Source organism: Bubalus kerabau, chromosome 10, assembly GCF_029407905.1.
Source record: "Bubalus kerabau isolate K-KA32 ecotype Philippines breed swamp buffalo chromosome 10, PCC_UOA_SB_1v2, whole genome shotgun sequence".
NCBI lineage: Eukaryota > Metazoa > Chordata > Mammalia > Artiodactyla > Bovidae > Bubalus > Bubalus kerabau.
In genome coordinates this window covers 84,109,602-84,129,166 of record NC_073633.1, presented here as the reverse complement: position 1 = coordinate 84,129,166, position 19,565 = coordinate 84,109,602, and the positions used below count along the sequence as shown (strand labels likewise).

The 19,565-nt window shown below is 37.3% G+C and overlaps 1 protein-coding gene across 7 annotated transcripts in view; it reads right to left on the bottom strand.

The window, feature by feature from the left end:
* The window catches only part of PALS1 (protein associated with LIN7 1, MAGUK p55 family member), a 79,398-nt gene that overhangs the window by 43,931 nt on the left and 15,902 nt on the right, over positions 1–19,565 (bottom strand). For 4 of the 7 annotated variants that reach the window (XM_055538388.1, XM_055538386.1, XM_055538392.1 and 1 more), the window contains 2 exons: positions 7,390–7,469; positions 849–1,386 (listed from right to left, as the gene is read on the bottom strand). In XM_055538388.1, coding sequence (XP_055394363.1) covers positions 849–1,215 — 367 coding nt within the window. In that variant the 5' untranslated portion in view covers positions 1,216–1,386; positions 7,390–7,469. The remainder of the gene's footprint in view (positions 1–848; positions 1,387–7,389; positions 7,470–19,565) is intronic. The other 3 variants (XM_055538390.1, XM_055538389.1, XM_055538391.1) reach the window with 1 other exon arrangement.

Below are 19,565 nucleotides of genomic sequence, written 5' to 3'. Positions count from 1 at the left end.
AAGAAGTACTGTAATAAGAAGCTGTTTAACTTATTTAACCCCTGTTCTCAAAGTTTGATCACAGAATTCTTTTATATCTAGAAATACATCATGTGCATGCATGCCAAGTTGCTTCAATCGTGTCCAACGCTGTGCAACCCTATGGACTATAGCCTGCCAGGCTCCTCTGTCCATGGGATTCCCCAGACAAGAATACTGGAGTGGGTTGCCATGCCCTCCTCCAGGGCGTCTTCTGGACCCAGGCATCGAACCTGCATCTCTTATGTCTCCTGCACTGGCAGGCCCAGGTTCTTTACCACTAGCGCCACCTGGGAAGCCCATTAATATATCATAGCAGTAGTTTTTTGGCTTTCCTCACAAAATGAAATTTAGGAATAGTTAGTATAGGGACTTTAAAGCCATGTTTTATGCGTATTATGCCAGAGAAATAACACCAAGTTTTTCTCATTAATAACTATTAAATTATTTCATAAACCTTAAAGAAATCAGAAATTTAAAATCTGCAAATTCCTTTTCAGTAATTTTTATATAAAATTTGAGTTTGAAATGAAATGTGAATTTCAAGGCTTTAAAGATCAGGCCTTATATAGGAATTTTTACTTCAAATATTAAATATAAAAATCATGTTGTAGCATATATCCTGAACATTTAGGATACATGCTCCAGTTCTACATGGCTAACAGGAAACAAGTTATATGGCCTTTCTAAGAAAAAAACTAATCCTGGTCTGAATTCAAATTGTTACTACTTACATTCTTTATATAACTCTTCCCTCCTATACACATTTATGTTAAGGCAAGATAAACAACAGCAAAACATTTTCTAATTCTTCTACTGTTTTTACTTACCTAATATTTTGACAGCATAATGAGGACTTTCTAAGACAATTCCTTCCTCTGTATCAAATATAGGGTTATCTATTCCAGTTTTTGGAGGAATCTGGGCTAGTTTCTTAAGTCTCATGGAAGAATTAAGGTCAAGTTCTTGTTTTTTCCCTTCTTCCTCTCGCCTACGCCTCATGTCCTCCTGTTGTTGCCGAATACGTTCCAGCTGTGCACTTCGCCGCACTGGCATCATCCTGGTGCCCAAATCTCCAGGGCAGTCAACAGCCATCTCTCGGTGCTTCTGATGTTCCTCTGGTGATGCAAGATCAACATTTTTTACTCCGTTGTCTGACTCCTCAGTAACATGCCCATTCATATGGGATGTTGTCATGGTTATCTATAAAAACCTGTACCACTCTTTATAAATCAATTTTTCCTATAAAGCCAATCTCTTGATTCTGTAGTATAAAATCCATGTTACTTCAAAAAAACAAAACAAAACAAAAAAAAAAACTTCTCACATCACATAATAATGCTATGAAAATGTATCCATGAAGGAAATCTAAGGGGAAAGATGGGGGGGAAAAAAGTATAAGAATTACAATATAAAAGTAGAATTTACATCATCTACTTCCAATCTCTATTGCTAAACAATACAGAAAATAACTCAAAAGTATATGATATTATTTTGCTATATAGATTAAATATTTTCCTTTCATTCTACAGAACTGAGGAAATCAAGATGTTTCAACAAAAAAGCTGTCTAGAAGTATTTGAAGCATGTTGCTTAATTTTACAGCTGAGAAAAATGAAATATTAGAAAGTTTAGCAAAGCAGAAAAATAAGAAAGTTCTGGGTACTAGTTTAGTAGAGAATAAGATATTTAAGGTATGCTAATGCTAAGTCGCTTCAGTTGTGTCCGACTCTGTGCGACCCCATAGGTGGCAGCCCACCAGGCTCCGCTGTCCCTGGGATTCTCCAGGCAATTTAAGGTATAAAGGTATTTTAATCACTTTTATAGTTGTCTCAACACAATATTCTACAGTCAGTTAATATACACAAGTCTTAAATCCCTTCCTGCTGCTGCTACTAAGTCACTTAAGTCGTGTCCGACTCTGCAACCCCATAGACGGCAGCCCACCAGGCTCCCCCGTCCCTGGGATTCTCCAGGCAAGAACACTGGAGTGGGTTGCCATTTCCTTTTCGATGCATGCATGCTAAGTTGCTTCAGTCATGTCTGACTCTGTGTAACCCCATGGACAGCAGCCCACCAGATTCCCCTGTCCACAGGATTCTCCAGGCAAGAATACTGGAGTGGGTTGCCATTTCCTTCTCCAGAAATCCCTTCCTAGTTAACTGCTAAAGAACCTGGCTGGCATACAGCAAGTTATGTTGTCAACTCACTTGAGATAAGGCAGCATAGCATTGTAGGGGACAATTCACTTTTTAAGAGTTTATGAAAAAGAAATGAAAAAGAAATTTTAATTAGCAGCTAAGGCATCTACAAGATAAAACCACCTCTATAAGATAAAACCACACCTATAAGATTAAAGTGAGAAAATGACTATGTTGGTTATTAGTCTTTATAACTGGTTACACTAAAAAAAGAATTAGGGTTAATTCTTTATGAGGATTCACTTAGAAAAATAGTATTATCTGCTACCACTCAAAAATGTTTTAAAGTCATACTGTACAGCAAATAAGAATATATTGGGCTTGGAGACCAGAAAACTGAATTTTAATTCTGGATCTGCTACTTCCTCTAGTTTTATGATTTAAGACTAGTTTCTCTGAACCTCAGATTCCTTTGGAAAATTTATTCACAGAACTGTTCTGAGTTTAAAATGAAATAATGTATATAAGTTTTAGAACTAATAAGTATTTATACTTTTAGTAATTCTTAGTATTAATTTGATTCTATTTATTTTAAAAATCCAACATATTTTAGACAAGAAAAATATTTTACTGGATGACAATGGCTTTTCATCAAGCCATTTCTTGGGCATAAATAGGCAGATTGTTTATATAAGTATAAATCCACATACTAAATCTAATTAGTCTTCTCTTGCTCAAGACTTTCAAAAATATTTACAATAATAACCTCCTTGAGTTGAGCTGCACTTCAGTTAATAGGTTTGTTAGAGAACATGCCAACAAAGCAAAAGCTGAGTTTTCAGACAATATTCCTAATGCCAGCCAATCTCCTTTCAAGCAAACCACTTGTCACAGATGGTTTAACACAAACCCACCTAGACTACAGGAAAATCCACTAGACCAGCAATCAGGAAAATATTTAATAGGTGCAAGCTACATGACCACAAAAATTACATATTCACAAGAATTCTGGTAGATTTTTCTGTCTTCCATCCAAATTTTAGTTTCTCTATTTATGTGATCTACATACAAATACCTTATTTATCATTAACTTGCCTTTTTTTCATTAAAAATGAGAGCTATCAGAATGTTAGATAATTCTTAAGTTTTGTAATATTGATTACTGTTGTTATTCAGTCGCTAAGTCGTGTCCAACTCTTGCGCCCCACTGACTGTAGTCCAACAAGCTCCTCTGTCCATGGGACTTTCCAGGCAAGAATCCTGGAGTGGGTTGCCATTTCCTTCTCCAGGAGATCTTCTGGACCCAGGGACTGAACCCGTGTCTCCTGCATTAGCAGGTGGATTCTTTACAGCTGAGCCACTAGAGAACCCCTGTAATACTGATCAGATACAAATACAAATTTAACTTATTTAATATTTTCATTACAAGTAAACAGAAATTTATGTAGGAGCCACTGTATTGCTATAGTTAACTTTAAAAAATTTAGGAGCATATATATTTTCAGAAAATTAAAACTTTCAACTTTCTCTATTTGTAACATTTATAGGATATTAAAAATCAAATTTAATAGAGTATTTTACTTATACATATGCTTATCTACAAAAATTATTTGCAATTAAAACTTAGCTTAAAAACTAAGTTTTATAAGATTATATCCATATTCACTATATGAAATCATAATTATGCAAGAGAAATTAGGCCAGGTAATTTCAGTTGAAGTTCTAATGCTTGGACTATGATCATGCTTGTCTACTTGGATCTAGTCTTTTACTCTCAGAAAAGTTTCTGCAACCTGATAGTAATCCACTTAAATCTCCATTTTGGTCATTTCCCTTAGAATGTTCATAGTCCATTGGAGAGACAGCAAAGAAAATGAATGATTATTCTTCCCAGTCGATTTCTCATTAGATTTTCAATTTGTTAAAAATGGGTCATTCATGTCTTATTTTTATACATTCCTTGGGCTTAACACAATACATGTCATATAGAAGATGCCCATCAGGTATCTGTTCAAGTAAACTTAGAAATGTCATAAATTCACAGATGATGCATAGGTGATGGGCTCTAAAATTTAGTCTGTGATAAAGAGACACAGCAAATCTCCAACATAAGGATACTCTCTTCCAGCAGCATTAAAAAAAAAAAAAAAATTTAAAGATTAGCCAGATAGAACAATCTGTTCCAGGCAGAGGGACTCATAAGACCAAAAGGAAGGAAGAGCAAGAGAATGTGGCAGCTGTAATAGTAGGAAAGAATGCAAATGGCTGGATGGGACAATGGGAATATGCCATACATGAACAAGGATAAAACTAGAAAGCAGGCAGGGGCCACATGGAAAAGGTAACAGCTAAAGACTCCGACCTTTACCCTGAAAGTAGTTAAGAATTATTTTAAGATTTAAAGCAGGGGATGACATGATTACACTCACTTTTAGATAAATATCTCTCTGGTAGAAGGCTAGAGGACAGACCGAAGGGTGGCAATGAGACCAATTTGAGGGCAACTGTAAGAAACGGGGTCCTAACCTAAGATGGTTAGAATGAAAAAAAAGCCACATTAAGTAGATTATATAGGTTACAGAATTACTAAAACTTGGGGTTTCTATTACATATAGCAGGGCAAAAGGAAGAGAAGAAGGATGTAGTAATAGCAGCAGTAGTAGTAGTATTAACAAATACATTTACTGAGCTCATAATTCTATGCCATATACTACTGAAAGCACTTTACACAGTATTCAATCACTTAATCCTTGCTACAACTCTAAAAGTAGGTCCAAATATGCCTATTTTATAAATGAGGAACAGGGACTGAAGTAGGCCTTGAGGACAGGATGAAAGAGTAAGAAAAGAGGCCATATGAACCAAAGACAGAAAAATATAAAGTCTGGGGAAAGCATAAACAAGGCTAGTTGAATTATAGCGGTCAGTTTGTACAAGAGGATACTGGCAGGAAAATTTGACTGGGTCCAACTTAAAAAAGTCTTAAATATAAGTCTTTAATCTCAAGGCAGTAAGAAAGCCATCAAAGATTGAAAAAAGAGGGGTGATTTGAACATAAATTTAATTGAGCACTTACCCCTTCCTGAGGTACTAAAGCCATAGAGACAGGATCCTGCCCATTAGTTTATCTACCACAATTTCCCACAGGAATCTAGAAACTAATGTGTCCAGAACTAAACTTATATTTCCCTTTAATCTCCTCTATACTCCTTGATCCTTTTCCTCCATTCTCAACTCTAATTAATGCCACTATGTCTCCCCAGTTACTCAAGGCAGCACAGCATTTAAGAGTATAGGCTCTAGAACCAGACTGTCTAGAACCTAATCCTTGTCTACTTTTAAGTCTCACCTCACATACATTCTCCTCTGGATTTTCGTAATTTTCCACAGTGGACATGTGCCTCCTCTCAATCCCTATCACAATTTTGATCAAACTCAACTACAGCAGTCTGAATCTGTCTGTCTGCCCCACCAGACTAGAAACCTTTGGAAGTCAGGAATTAAGCTGACTCATCTCTGGATCTGTGACACTGCCTGCCTAGCATAGGACCAAGCAAACTGCAGGCTTCAGAATATGAACCAGGCACTAGGATTTCATGGACACTATCTTTGGGTCATTAGGTGGACAGCAATGTCATTAACCAAGATGGAGAATTCAAGAGAAGGGAATGAGAGAGAGGAGGAGAAAAATTGAAGGGTGCTACAGGTTTTGATTTAACACAATTTCAAGGTGACTATATGTCCTACAGATAAATGATCTAATCAGCAGGGATCTTACTGATCTGCATAGCCCTGATAACTAGTAAGGGATAAACACCTAATTAGGCATATGAATAAACTATTCCTATGTTCAGAATATCTGATGGCTTTCATATTGCCTAGAGAATAGAATCCAAACTCACAAGATAAAATCTCAACTTTCTAACTGTATTTTTTACTACTTCCCTGCGCAAGTCTTCTAAGTTAGCTTCCTCACTTGTGCCTGCCTATCCCACATCTTTCTCTTCCTGCCCAAACGCCTTATGAACTAAGAAATAAGAACTGCTTCTCCTTTCATGTTCTACTTTCAAGATCTACCACAAGCCACTATTTCAAGAAAATTTTCCAGATTACCTCAATTAAATAATGATCTCACAGTACCAAAACTCCAAGACTCAATAATAACGCTCATGAGTTAATTCATGAAATACAAGACAGATTGTTCCACAAAGAAACATTATGCTGTGTCCCATAGTTTTAAAATTAAAGATCATTATAAAACAGACAAACCATGAATATTCTAGCTTATTTATGCAGCCAACACATGAAAATAAACAATGAAAGAGTACCAATCCAAAGGAATTATGCTCTCATTCTCAAAAAAAAAACAATTCCTTTGTTTGACGATTTGGAATTGGAGGCGGGTAAATGACTGAACTAGAGAATTACCTCCTTATATGTAAATAAAAGACTGCCTTATGCAGCTAAAGTAGTTACAAGCTGCTGGCCCTAAAGAGTATCCCTCTCTTCTCTATCCTCTAATTATAAATTAACTGTTTTAAAAACCCCCTGAATGCCCACATTTCAAATCCTCATCAGAATCCCAACTTATACATCCCACCTCGTGGGACTGGGGGTGGCGAGGGGGTGTGGAAAGAAAATAAATAAATAAATAAACAACTCTATGTATTCCACAAAAGAAGAAAATGAATTTTCAGGCTCACAGGCCAAAGCTATTTCAATGCTAACTTCAAACTAGCGAGAGAAAAAGGGCTCTGCTTATGTGAATTGAATACAGAAGAAGGGGGTAAAAAGAAGCTAAGTAAGTTTCAATAAGTACAAATGATTGAGAATGGGGGGCCTGAAATAGCCTGAGGGATACAGGCTCACTGAAAACTCCATACCAAGAAACAAAACCACTTATATGAGAGCCAGGAAACACGAACTGCTATAAGAAGGTGAGTTCCGATATAATCAGTATCCTAAGTCTTAGGCAGAGGGAAATGTAAAACATACACTTCATGGACATAAACATACTTGGTCTAAACTAGCAACTAGAACTCCAGATATTTTTTTCAAGTCATCCTTCCTCCCCTTCTAGGAGTAATGCCCTTTGACCAGCAGCTGGAAAGTCTCATATTAAGTGATCAGCATTCCTCTGACATTCTCAGAAGTTGCACTATTTGTTTCCATAGAGACAGCTTTGTCAGCTAACACAAAATTCAGGCCGAGAATAGTGAAAAGAACTTACATTATGCAAATCGGAAAGTTCTTGTCGACTATCTTCTTAGTTCTTTTCTGATTTTTTCGCAAAACTCAGACTTTCTTATTCTGTAAAACAGAAAAGAGACAATCAAGTGTAAAAATCTGCAGAATCTTTTAGAGCGAGGGAAAGGACTGAAAAATTAATTCAATATGATATCCAATTCTGTTTCCAGATAACTAGGATTTCTCAGTATAAAGCAATAAAAATGCACTCACACCCATCACTAATGAACATCAATTAAAATCAATGTAAATTATCTAAAGTCAATGATGAGAAAGAAAAAGGGCATGACCCTTCTGTATATTATTTTTAATGACATTTTTTATCTCTAGGTAAGGCTCAAACAAAAATGCAGTTTAAGGGATATCTTTCTTTGTTTTAACTACAACTTCTGGATCAATTTTAAACTTTATAAATGGTTTCATAAGGCCAAGAAAATGAGAAGTTTAGGATCCAAAAAGAATTTGACAGAAAGGAACCACAGTTAATTCAGAGGGGGAAATGTTAACGCGACACTGAAGACCAAGACAGAGAGGATTCTATCCTAATGGGAGATTATATTTTGATAGGATAACATAGAACAAAAAGCAAATACACAGTAAGATGGCTTCAGAGAATGGAGTACAGAGAAAGTAGAATTGGGTTATGTAATAGATATGTTTGGAATGATGTTTGGAAGGTTCAACATTAGATAAGATGGTCAGGAAAGGTCTATTTTAGGAACTGATAACTGAGCTGAGACTTGAATGACAAAAAAAAAAAAGTCAGCTGTGGGAATATCCTGAAATAAAGGGTTCCAAGTTGAAGGAACAGAAAGTACATTTTTACATGGATGTCACCAGGAATCTCAATTTCAATATATCCTAAACTGACCTCAACTTCTTCCCTACTATTGTTAATTATACTACTATCTCCAAGATGTTCTGATCAGTTGCCAAGATCTGTTGATTTCACAAGGTTTTTAGAATCCACTGGAGTGGCAAAATATGCCATCCCCAAATATGCCACTAAAAGATACTGTAAAGAAAATGAAAAGGCAAGCTATAAAAAATGAGAAATACTTGCAAAATATTTATATTCACTATAAATACTCTTACAACTCTCTAAGTCAAATGATATAACTGTTTAAAAGAGGCAAAAGATTTGACCACCAAAGATACACAAACAACAAACATTTGGAAAAATATTCAACATCAGTAAGTATGCTAATAAAACCACAATGAGATACTGGCACAGGATAGACAGAAATCAATGGAACAGAATTAAGAGACCAGAATAAACTCCAACATTTATAGGCAAATCAACAAGAGTACCAAGACAAATTAAATGGGGGGAAAAAACATAAAAAAGAAATGGTCTCTTAATAACACTAGGAAAATTAGATATCCATACATCCACATGCAAAAGAATTAATTGGACTCTTACCTTATACCATATATAAAAATTAACTCAAAACGGGTCATAAACACACACATAAGAACTCTATAAAACTTAATTTAGGCATAAATCTTCATGACCTTGATTAGGCAATGATTTCTTAAGACACATCAAAAATACAAGCAACAAAAGGAAAACAGATAAATGAGATAAGATCAAATTTTAAAACCTTGTGCTTTAAAGGACACCATAAAGAATGTGAACAATGTGTACATAAAAGGAGAAAATATTTGCAAATCATTTACTTGATTCAGGACTTTTATCTGGAATATAAAACAAGCACAACTCTATAGTAAAAAGACAGTCTGATTTTGAAGTGGGAAGAGCCCCTGAACAGACAGTTCTCCAAAGAAGATATACAAATGGCTTTATTAAATGTATGCATAAAAAGATATTCTCCATTATTACTCATCAAAGAAAAGGAAATCAAAACCATGAGACACTACAGCACCCACCAGGATTGCTAAGATTAAAAAAAAAAAAGAAGTGCTGAAACTCACACACTTCTGTTGGGAATGTCATAGCGAAGAGTTACACCATAAAACAGTCTGGCAATTCCTCGAAAGGCTAAACATACAGCAACTCCACTTCCAGGTATAAAATCAAGAGAAATGAAAAAAACCTTGTACAAAAATGTTTACAGCAGTATTAACACCAAAAGGGAGAGGGAAAAAATCCAAATGTCTGTCAACCAATAAACGGATAAATAGTATATCCAAAATGAAATATTACTGAGCAATAAAAGGACTGATACATGCTACAACACTGATGAACTCTGAAAACAGAAGTGAAAGAAGCCAGTCACGAAGGACCAAGTACTATATGATTTCATTTATAAAGTGTCTAGAATAGGCAAATCTAGAGAGACAAAGTAGATTTGTGACTGCTGAGAGCTGGTGTGTGTGTGTGTGAGATGGGAGGGAATGGCTAAGGGATGCAGGTTTCTTTTGAGGGGTGATGAACATGTTCTAGAACTGACTGTAGTAATGATCACAGAATTCTGAATATATGTAAAGTCACTGAACTGTACACTTGAATTGGATGAATTATACATACATGGTATCCGAATCATAACTCAATAGAGCTATTAAATAATACAATGAAATACCATTACAACAGGACTTCCCTGGTAGCTCAGTTGGTAAAGAATCTGCCTGCAGTGCAGGAGACCCAGGTTTGATCCCTGGGTTGGGAAGATCCCCTAGAGAAGGAAATGGCTAACCACTCCAGTATTGTTACCTGGAAAATCCCTTGGACAGAGGAGCCTAGCAGGCTCCATGGATCCATGGATCACAAGAGTCAGGCACGATTTAGTGACTAAAGCACCATTACAAATACAATAAAATCACTAAAATTTAAGACTGACAACACTAAGCTTTGGAGAGGATGTGGAGAAACTGAAACCCTCATACTGATAAGAACATGAATTGGTGATCAGTTTCACAATTTCTTAAAAAGTTAAACATAGACTTATGATACATAATCCAGTGAGCCCATATGAGAAATACATACTTTTATTTGTAAAAAACAAAGATCTATATGGAATATTCATAAAGGCATTATTAATAATGATAGCTTTAAACTGGACACAATTTAAATGTCCTTCAGCTAATGAAAGGATAAATTATAAAAAATGGAAATACTATTCAGTAATCCCCTGGAGAAGGATAGAGCAACCCACTCCAGTACTCTTGCCTGGAAAATCCCACGGATAGAGGAGCCTGGTAGGCTACCATTCATGGGGTCGCAGAGTCGGACATGACTGAGCGACTGTACTTACTTAACAATGTGGATGGCCTCAAAAACATAATGCCAGATACAAGTGTACATTCTAGATGATTCCATTCATATGAAATTTCTAGGAAAGGCAAAATTAGTGCTGTTAGAAAAGCATTTTGGTGGATTCCTGCAGCTGAGGGTGGCCACAAAAACTGGCTATGATAGGAGATGAGGCAACTTTTTCATGGGATGGAAGTGTAATAAAACTAGATTTCAGTGACACCTACACGATATAAATTTAACTCAAACTGTACTTATAAAACATGTGAATTTTATAGAACACAATACCTTAAAAAGTTGTTTTCAAAATTCAGATTGAACACATAAAATTAATGAATTTTAATGTATTACACTTACTGAGGTGATTTTAAATAATACATTTAAAACTGTATCAAATGGTATCTTAACAAAACCAATTTTTTAAAAAGACCAAGTCATACATTGACATCACATAAAAAATGCTATTTCATCAATAAATGTTTAGCTCAACGCACAGATTTTACTTTCTAACAATGAATGTCCTGTGCATCATCTTCACAGAGAAGAAACTCAGCTATATCTAAAACTAAATACAATTTAAAACTCAAATAGAATTGATGCCTGAATGACACAGGATACAGGGACACCAACCTTCTGTGCAGTGGGAATGTATAACCTATAGGAGGTTCTCCATCTAGGTGATTTCTCCATATCCACAGTTCTCCAGTCATGGATTCAACCAACTACGAATCCTGTAGTGCTGTAGTATTTACTACTGAAAAAAGTCCACCTACACATGAACATGCACAGTTCAAACCTGTGTTGTTCAAGGGTCAACTATATGTAGGTTACTCATGAAAAGCATTAGCTCAGAAATTACTACCGACAACAATTTAAGCAAAAAATACATAAATTCACCAAAGATTTAACTGAGACACAACTTTTCCCAATTATTCTTTATGAAGAACTAAACATACTTTTAAAATATTTTTTAAATAAAAATAATATATTTGAAGTAAGATTAATCCATGAAGTACAATGTAAAAAAAAAATTTTTTTAACAGCAAAACAGATTTATACAACTGACAAACCAAGTTCCTTAATAAATAGACCAAATCCAAATATCCTGGGTTTATTTTTTAATGGAACTTCTGACAAGTCATATAAGGGAATTTCTAAAATTCTACCTAATTCATGGTTTCGGTTTCAAATTAAGGAATCTTTATTTATCATCCAGATAAATGCATTCCAAAGAAGCCATTGCTATCCTCAGTTTTAAAACTATTTTATTTAGAATGTACTGTCAGACAGAATGCAAGCAAAATTCCTTCATTTGAAAAATATCCTCAAAATAGGTATCAAATGCGGAGGTAGGAGTAACATACAATTTAAAGGTACTTAAAATCAATTGCTTTCACAGACAAAAAAAAAAAAAGGAAGGTAGGATTCCTGTTCAATTTAACTGGGTATCAACAGGGCAATGTCAATAGCTTAGAAGACACATCTTTCTCAGATGAAAACTTTCAAAGACTTAGCAACTTTGAACATTCCTGGCAAAAGCTGCATATAAAACATATCTGCAACAGAAAGATCTTAGTTTTCAAGCTCCTATTCTTAGCCAGTAATTTTAGGCCACACAACTGCCTTGAGATTAAAAATAAAACGACAACATGGAAAAAATACTGCTGCATTTGTAATTTGTTAAATATCTATATCCTAAAATGTTGATTTGCCAAAATTTATCTAAGACTTACTTAAACTCTTTTATAAATCACTTCAGTCACTCAGTCATGTCTGACTCTTTGCGACCCCATGAATCGCAGCACGCCAGGCCTCCCTGTCCATCATCAATTCCCGGAGTTCACCCAAACTCATGTTCATCGAGTCAGTGACGCCATTCAACCATCTCATCCTCTGTCGTCCCCTTCTCCTCCTGCCCCCAATCCCTCCCAGCATCAGGGTCTTTTCCAATGAGTCAACTCTTCGCAAGAGGTGGCCAAAGTACTGGAGTTTCAGCCTTAGCATCATTCCTTCCAAAGAAATCCCAGGGCTGATCTCCTTCAGAATGGACTGGTTGGATCTCCTTGCAGTCCAAGGGACTCTCAAGAGTCTTCTCCAACACCACAGTTCAAAAGCATCAGTTCTTTGCTGCTCAGCTTTATTTATAGTCCAACTCTCACATCCATACATGACCACTGGAAAAACCACAGCCTTGACTAGACGGACCTTTGTTGGCAAAGTAGCGTCTCTGCTTTTGAATATGCTATCTAGGTTGGTCATAACTTTCCTTCCAAGGAGTAAGCGTCTTTTAATTCCATGGCTGCAATCACCATCTGCAGTGATTGTGGAGCCCAAAAAAATAAAGTCTGACACTGTTTCCACTGTATCTCCATCTATTTGCCATGAAGTGATGGGACCGGATGCCATGATCTTAGTTTTCTGAATGTTGAGCTTTAAGCCAACTTTTTCACTCTCCTCTTTCACTTTCATCAAGAGGCTTTTTAGTTCTTCTTCACTTTCTGCCATAAGGTGGGTATCATCTGCGTATCTGAGGTTATTGATATTTCTCTCGGCAATCTTGATTCCAGCTTGTGCTTCTTCCAGCCCAGCATTTCTCATGATGTACTCTGCACAGAAGTTAAAGAAGCAGGGTGACAATATACAGCCTTGCTGTACTCCTTTTCTTATTTGGAACCAGTCTGTTGTTCCATGTCTAGTTCTAACTGTTTTTTCTGACCTGCATATAGGTTTCTCTAGAGGCAGCTTAGGTGGTCTGGTATTCCCATCTCTTTCAGAATTTTCCACAGTTTATTGTGATCCACACAGTCAAAGGCTTTGGCATAGTCAAGAAAGCAGAAAGAGATGTTTTTCTGGAACTCTCTTGCTTTTTCCATGATCCAGCAGATGTTGGCAATTTGATCTCTGGTTCCTCTGCCTTTTCTAAAACTAGCTTAAACATCTGGAAGTTCACAGTTCACATATTGCTGAAGCCTGGCTTGGAGAATTTTGAGCATTACTTTGCTAGCGTGTGAGATGAGTGCAATTGTGCGGTAGATTGAGCATTCTTTGGCATTGCCTTTCTTTGGGATTGGAATGAAAACTGATCTTTTCCAGTCCTGTGGCCACTGCTGAGTCTTCCAAATTTGCTGGCATATTGAGCACAGCACTTTCACAGCATCATCTTTCAGGATTTGAAACAGCTCAACTGGAATTCCATCACCTCCACTAGCTTTGTTCATAGTGATGCTTTCTAAGGCCCACTTGACTTCACATTCCAGGATGTCTGGCTCTAGGTGAGTGATTATACCATCATGATTATCCTGGTTGTGAAGATCTTTTTTGTACAGTTCTTCTGTGTACTCTTGCCACCTCTTCTTAATATCTTCTGTTGTTAGGTCCCTAGCATTTCTGTCCTTTATCGAGCCCATCTTTGCATGAAATGTTCCCTTGGTATCTCTGATTTTCTTGAAGAGATCTCTAGTCTTTCCCATTCTGTTGTTTTCCTCTATTTCTTTGCATTGATCGTTGAGGAAGGCTTTCTTATCTCTCCTTGCTATTCTTTGGAACTCTGCATTCAGATGGGTATATCTTTCCTTTTCTCCTTTGCTTTTCTCTTCTCTTCTTTTCACAGCTATTTGTAAGGCCTCCCCAGACAGCCACTTTGCTTGTTTGCATTTCTTTTCCATGGGGATGGTCTTGATCCTTGTCTCCTGTACAGTGTCATGAACCTCCATCCATAGTTCATCAGGCACTCTTATCTATCAGATCTAGGCCCTTAAATCTATTTCTCACTTCCACTGTATAATCATAAGGAATTTGATTTAGGTATACCTGAATGGTCTAGTGGTTTTCCCTACTTTCTTCAATTTAAGTCTGAATTTGGCAATAAGGAGTTCACGATCTGAGCCATAGTCAGATCCCGGTCTTGTTTTTGCTGACTGTATAGAGCTTCTCCACAATAAAAGACTAGATTTTCACAGTGGCTCTCCATCACAGGTGATTCTGCCTCCCACCTATCCCCACCAGGAGAATTGTTGACAATGTCTAGATATATTCACTGTCAGGCCTGTGTTGAGGGGTGCTCCTGGCATCCACATAGCAGAGGCTAAGGATATGTTGCTAAATACGCACAAGATAGCACCCCCTGCCAAGAATGATCCAGTACAAAACACGTCAGTAATACCAAGGTTGAAGAGACCCTGGGGCTTCCCTGCTGGCTCAGAGAGTAGAGAATTTGCCTGCAACGTGGAAGACCAGGGTGCAATCCCTGTGTTGGAAAGATTCCCTGGAGAAGGGAATGGCTACCCACTCCAGTATCCTTGCCTGGAGAATTTCACAGACAGAGGAGCCTGGCTGGCTACAGTCCACAGGGTCACAAAGAGTTGGACACAACTAAGTGACTAACACTTTCACTTTAAGAGTCCCTAAATTAAACTAACCCAAAATTGATGCATTCACTCATTCAATAATTTTCATTAAGCTTCTCAGACTTTCAAGACAAAACTCTTTTTCAAGTCCTGTTAGTTTCTAAATAAATATGGAGGCTGAAAGATACTTAATATCATCTAATCTACTGCTTTTCAAAATGTTCAGGAAAAGATTTATTTCAAGGGTCATCTTGGCAGTGGATGGAAAGAGCTCATTAAATGTAATAAAAACTACTGCCAAATAAATTGCCTTGTATTGCATACTGGAACCTGAGTGGCAGTGCGAATACAATTTTAATAATATATTCCAGCATATACTACATTCTGCCACCTCCACCACCATCACATGATTACAGGCTGGCCAGAGAGACTAAACATGCATACAAAATGATAAATGTTTACATTAAAAGTGGCCCAAACAAGACTAAAAAAATGTAAAGATGGGGACCTTCCTGGCGTTCCGGTGGTTAAGACTGTGCTTTCAAAGCCAGCAACGTGGGTTAGGGATCCCTGGTCAGAAACCTAAGATCCCACATGCTGTGAACTGTGATCAAAAACAAAAACTAGAACTGTTTTTAAAAATGTATAGACAAAACATTTAATGGTCAAGCTAGTATCTACTAACTCTGTGTGCTGAACACTGTGCTACCATGCTTTATACACTTAATCCTCAAACAAGTATACAAGTGTAAGTATTAGTGTTATACCCAATGACAAAAGAGAAAACAGGTTCAAAGAGGCAAAGTATTTTGCTCAAGGAGCACCTCAAAATAAATATTCAATGGGACTTCCCTAGTGGTCCAGTGGTTAAAAATCCACCTACCAATGCAGGGGACACGGTTTCGATCCCTGGTCCAAAAAGATCCCACATCCTGCGGAGCCACAGCTAAATCTGCATGCCACAACTACTGAGCCTACCTGCCCAAGTGCCCATGTCAGCAACAAGAAGCCCGTGCATCAAAACAAAAAATTAGGCCCTGCTCTGTAGAGAAAGCCTGTGTGCAACAACAAAGACCCAGTGCAGCCAAACATAAAGAATAAACATTCAACAGTTATAACATGCACTCTTGAACACATCAAGGTTTCAAGTTCTTCGTATCATATACTCCTTACAACATCCTCAGGTGGTATTTTATGGAGAACAAAACTAGAATTATTACTTAAATGAATTTGAGTAGCAGTGATGGTGATAGTAGGTATTAGGTTGGTGCAAAAAAGTAATTGCAGTTTCATACTGTGAATTTTCGGAGAAGGCAATGGCATCCCACTCCACCATTCTTGCCTGGAAAATCCCATGGACGGAGGAGCCTGGTGGGCCGCAGTCCATGGGGTCGCGAAGAGTTGGACACGACTGGGCGACTTCACTTTCACTTTTCACTTTCATGCACTGGAGAGGGAAATGGCAACCCACTCCAGTGTTCTTGCCTGGAGAATCCCAGGGACAGGGGAGCCTGGTGGGCTGCCATCTATGGGGTCACACAGAGTCGGACACGTCTAAAGCGACTTAGCACTGTAAATTTTAAATCATAACTAGGCTCAAACACATCTTTATTCATCAAAATAGGGGCCATTAAAATCAACACATCTTTGCCCACAAGAACTAAGTTTGCTTATTCCTGTAGTGTAAAAATCCATGCTTCGGGATTCAATGAACTCTTGGAAAGCATTTTCTGCCTCCTGCTGGTTGTGGACGAGTTTTCCCTGGAAAAAGTTGTTGAGATGCTTGAAGAAGTGGTAGTCTAGTAGGCGAGAGGTCAGGTGAATATGGCGGAAGAGGCAAAACTTCATATTCATAGCCCATTAATATCTTGCAATATTAAGAACTGGTGGAGGAATAAGAAATCATTTTTTTTTAACCAGACAATACTAAGCTCCCTATATATCATGTAATATTCTTAAGTGAAAAGTACTATAGTTTTTATTTTTCCCCCCAGTGGGAAAATTCTCCATTTCCTTATATCAAACACAAGGTTGAAGGTCTTAGTAGATATTTAAGACCACAGACTCATAGAAAGAACTGGTTAAAAGCCAAACAGTATCAAAGATATCAAATGGTTGGTTACTTGAACTGCCCCATTATCACCTTCAACTACTTGGTAATGAAAGATTAAATGCATCCAAAAGGTTACTAAAGCTTCTGAAAAAAGGAACTAGAACAAAAGATAACATAACATTTTCAAACTGACTAGAAATGGATTTTTAAACTTGTGGGATAAAATTACTTGCAATGTGGCTTTTTAGTAATGTTGCTACCAATCAAGAATATTTATGGCCTACCTGGGAGAACAACAGTCTCTGATAAGGAACAGAGCCAGTGTAAGAGATAGAAGATAAAGCCAGAATAGACTCTAAATGCAAACTAAACTGCTGGAATTTTCTCCTGCAAGCAATGGGAAACTATTGGTTTCGGAGTTTAAAAAGAATGGGAAACAAAGAAGTTTTCAGAAAGTTAAAATCTTTTTTTTACACTGTAACCAGTTGATTAAGAGAAAGGTAAGTAGAGCAGTCAATAGAGACAATGTTTTAATACTTTATGCATGGGAGGATAAAAGAAATAGCAGAAGGAAAAGGGATAATTTCAAACAATGCTTATAATAAAGGATGATCTGACTGGCTTTGGAGACCAGGAATTAAATACAATTCTGTAATATTGAGCATGATAGTTGAACCTGGCAGAAATTACAGGACCTTAAAATAGGAAAATTCAGAGAATAAGGTGTTTCTCCCATGGAAAGAAAGGAGAGGGGAGAACTGGAAAGACAATAAATTGCATTTTAGAAGTACTGCATTTAGAGTGGGAATTCTGTCTTGCTGTTAACTGCTAGACAGGGATTCAAAGGCAAGAAATGAAAATTTGTAAGTGATTTACATATTCACATCTTACAATTTGTAAAGCTTTTCAGTTTTTATAGTAATTCAAGCACATTATTTCATTTGATCTCAATAGGTGCCCTGAAAGGTGAGCAGGTCAGATATCCCCATTTTCCAGAAGACATGCAAGCACTGTAAGCTAAGTTTCAGGGCTAAAAGTTACAGAACAGGAACTAAAAGCCAGAGAAGTGAACCTTCATGTGGCTCCGTAGTGCTAGGTTAATTGTCTCTGTAAAACAATACCATACTGACTACAGGCTTCCTTTAAAAAAAAAATCACATTTACATTGTTCTTTTACCTTTAAAACATGATTATGAAAAATTCATCTTTTCTCACTTGACTGCTTCATTTAACTTCACTGTTGTATGTCATCTGGTACCATCACTTCTTGGTAAATGGATGGGGAAACAATGGAAACAGTGACAGACTTAATTTTCTTGGGCTCCAAAATCACTGCAGATGGTGACTGCAGCCATGAAATTAAAAGATGCTTGCTCCTTGGAAGAAAACTATGACACACCTAGACAGTGTATTAAAAAGGGGACAAATCACTTTGCTGACAAAGCTCCACACAGTCAAAGCTGTGGTTTTTCCAGTTGTCATGTACAGATGTGAGAGTTGGACCATAAAGGAGGCTGAGCACCAAAGAATTGATGCTTTTGAACTGGTGTTGGAGAAGACTCTTGAGAGTCCCTTGGACTGCAAGGAGTCGAATCTAAAGGAAATCAACCCTGAGTATTCACTGGAAGGACTGATGCTGAAGCTGAAGCTTCAATACTTTGGCCACCTGATGCCAGGAGTCAACTCATTAGAAAACACCCTGACTCTGGGAAAGATTGAAGGCAGGAGGAGAAGGGGATGACAGAGGATGAGATGGTTGGATGGTATCACTGACTCAATGGACATGAATTTGAGCAAGCTCCGGCAGATAGTGAAGGACAAGGAAGCCTGGCGTGCTGCAGTCTATGGGGTCACAAAGAGTCGGACATGACTGAGCAACTGAACAAACAACAAATACCAAAAATTTTAAATAAAGCTTCACTAACAATTCTTTTTCTGGAAATTCATCCTATATAGTATGTTAGGAAGAATTTGGGTATGTTACTATTTTTCAACTGTAAAATTTTAAAAATCTAAATATATATTAAGTATTTCCAATGAAAGTCTATCATTCTAATTGAGATGTGTCATCAGCATAAAATATACACTAGATTTTAAAGACTCAGCACGGGGGGAAAATGGGCGTCCCTGGTGGCTCAAATGGTAAAGAACCTGACTGCAAGGCAGGAAGACCCAGGTTCAGTCCCTGGGCTGGAAAGATCCCCTGGAGAAGGGAATGGCCACCCACTCCCATATTCTTGCCTGGATAATTCCATGGACAGAGGAGCCTGGTGGGCTGAGCTGGACACTGGCACAAAGAGTTGGACACAACCTAGTGACTAACAAATTTCACACGCTTTAACGGGGGAAAAAATGAATACAAAACATTTCATTATTTTTTGCATTTAATACATGCAGAAATGGTAATTTTTTAGACATTGTGTTAAACAGAATATACTATTAACAGAGTCCCCTGGTGGTCTAGTGGTTAGAATTCCAGATGTTAACTGCCTGGCCCAGGTTCAATCGCTGGTGGAGGAACTGAGATCACGCAAGCTGCACAGTGT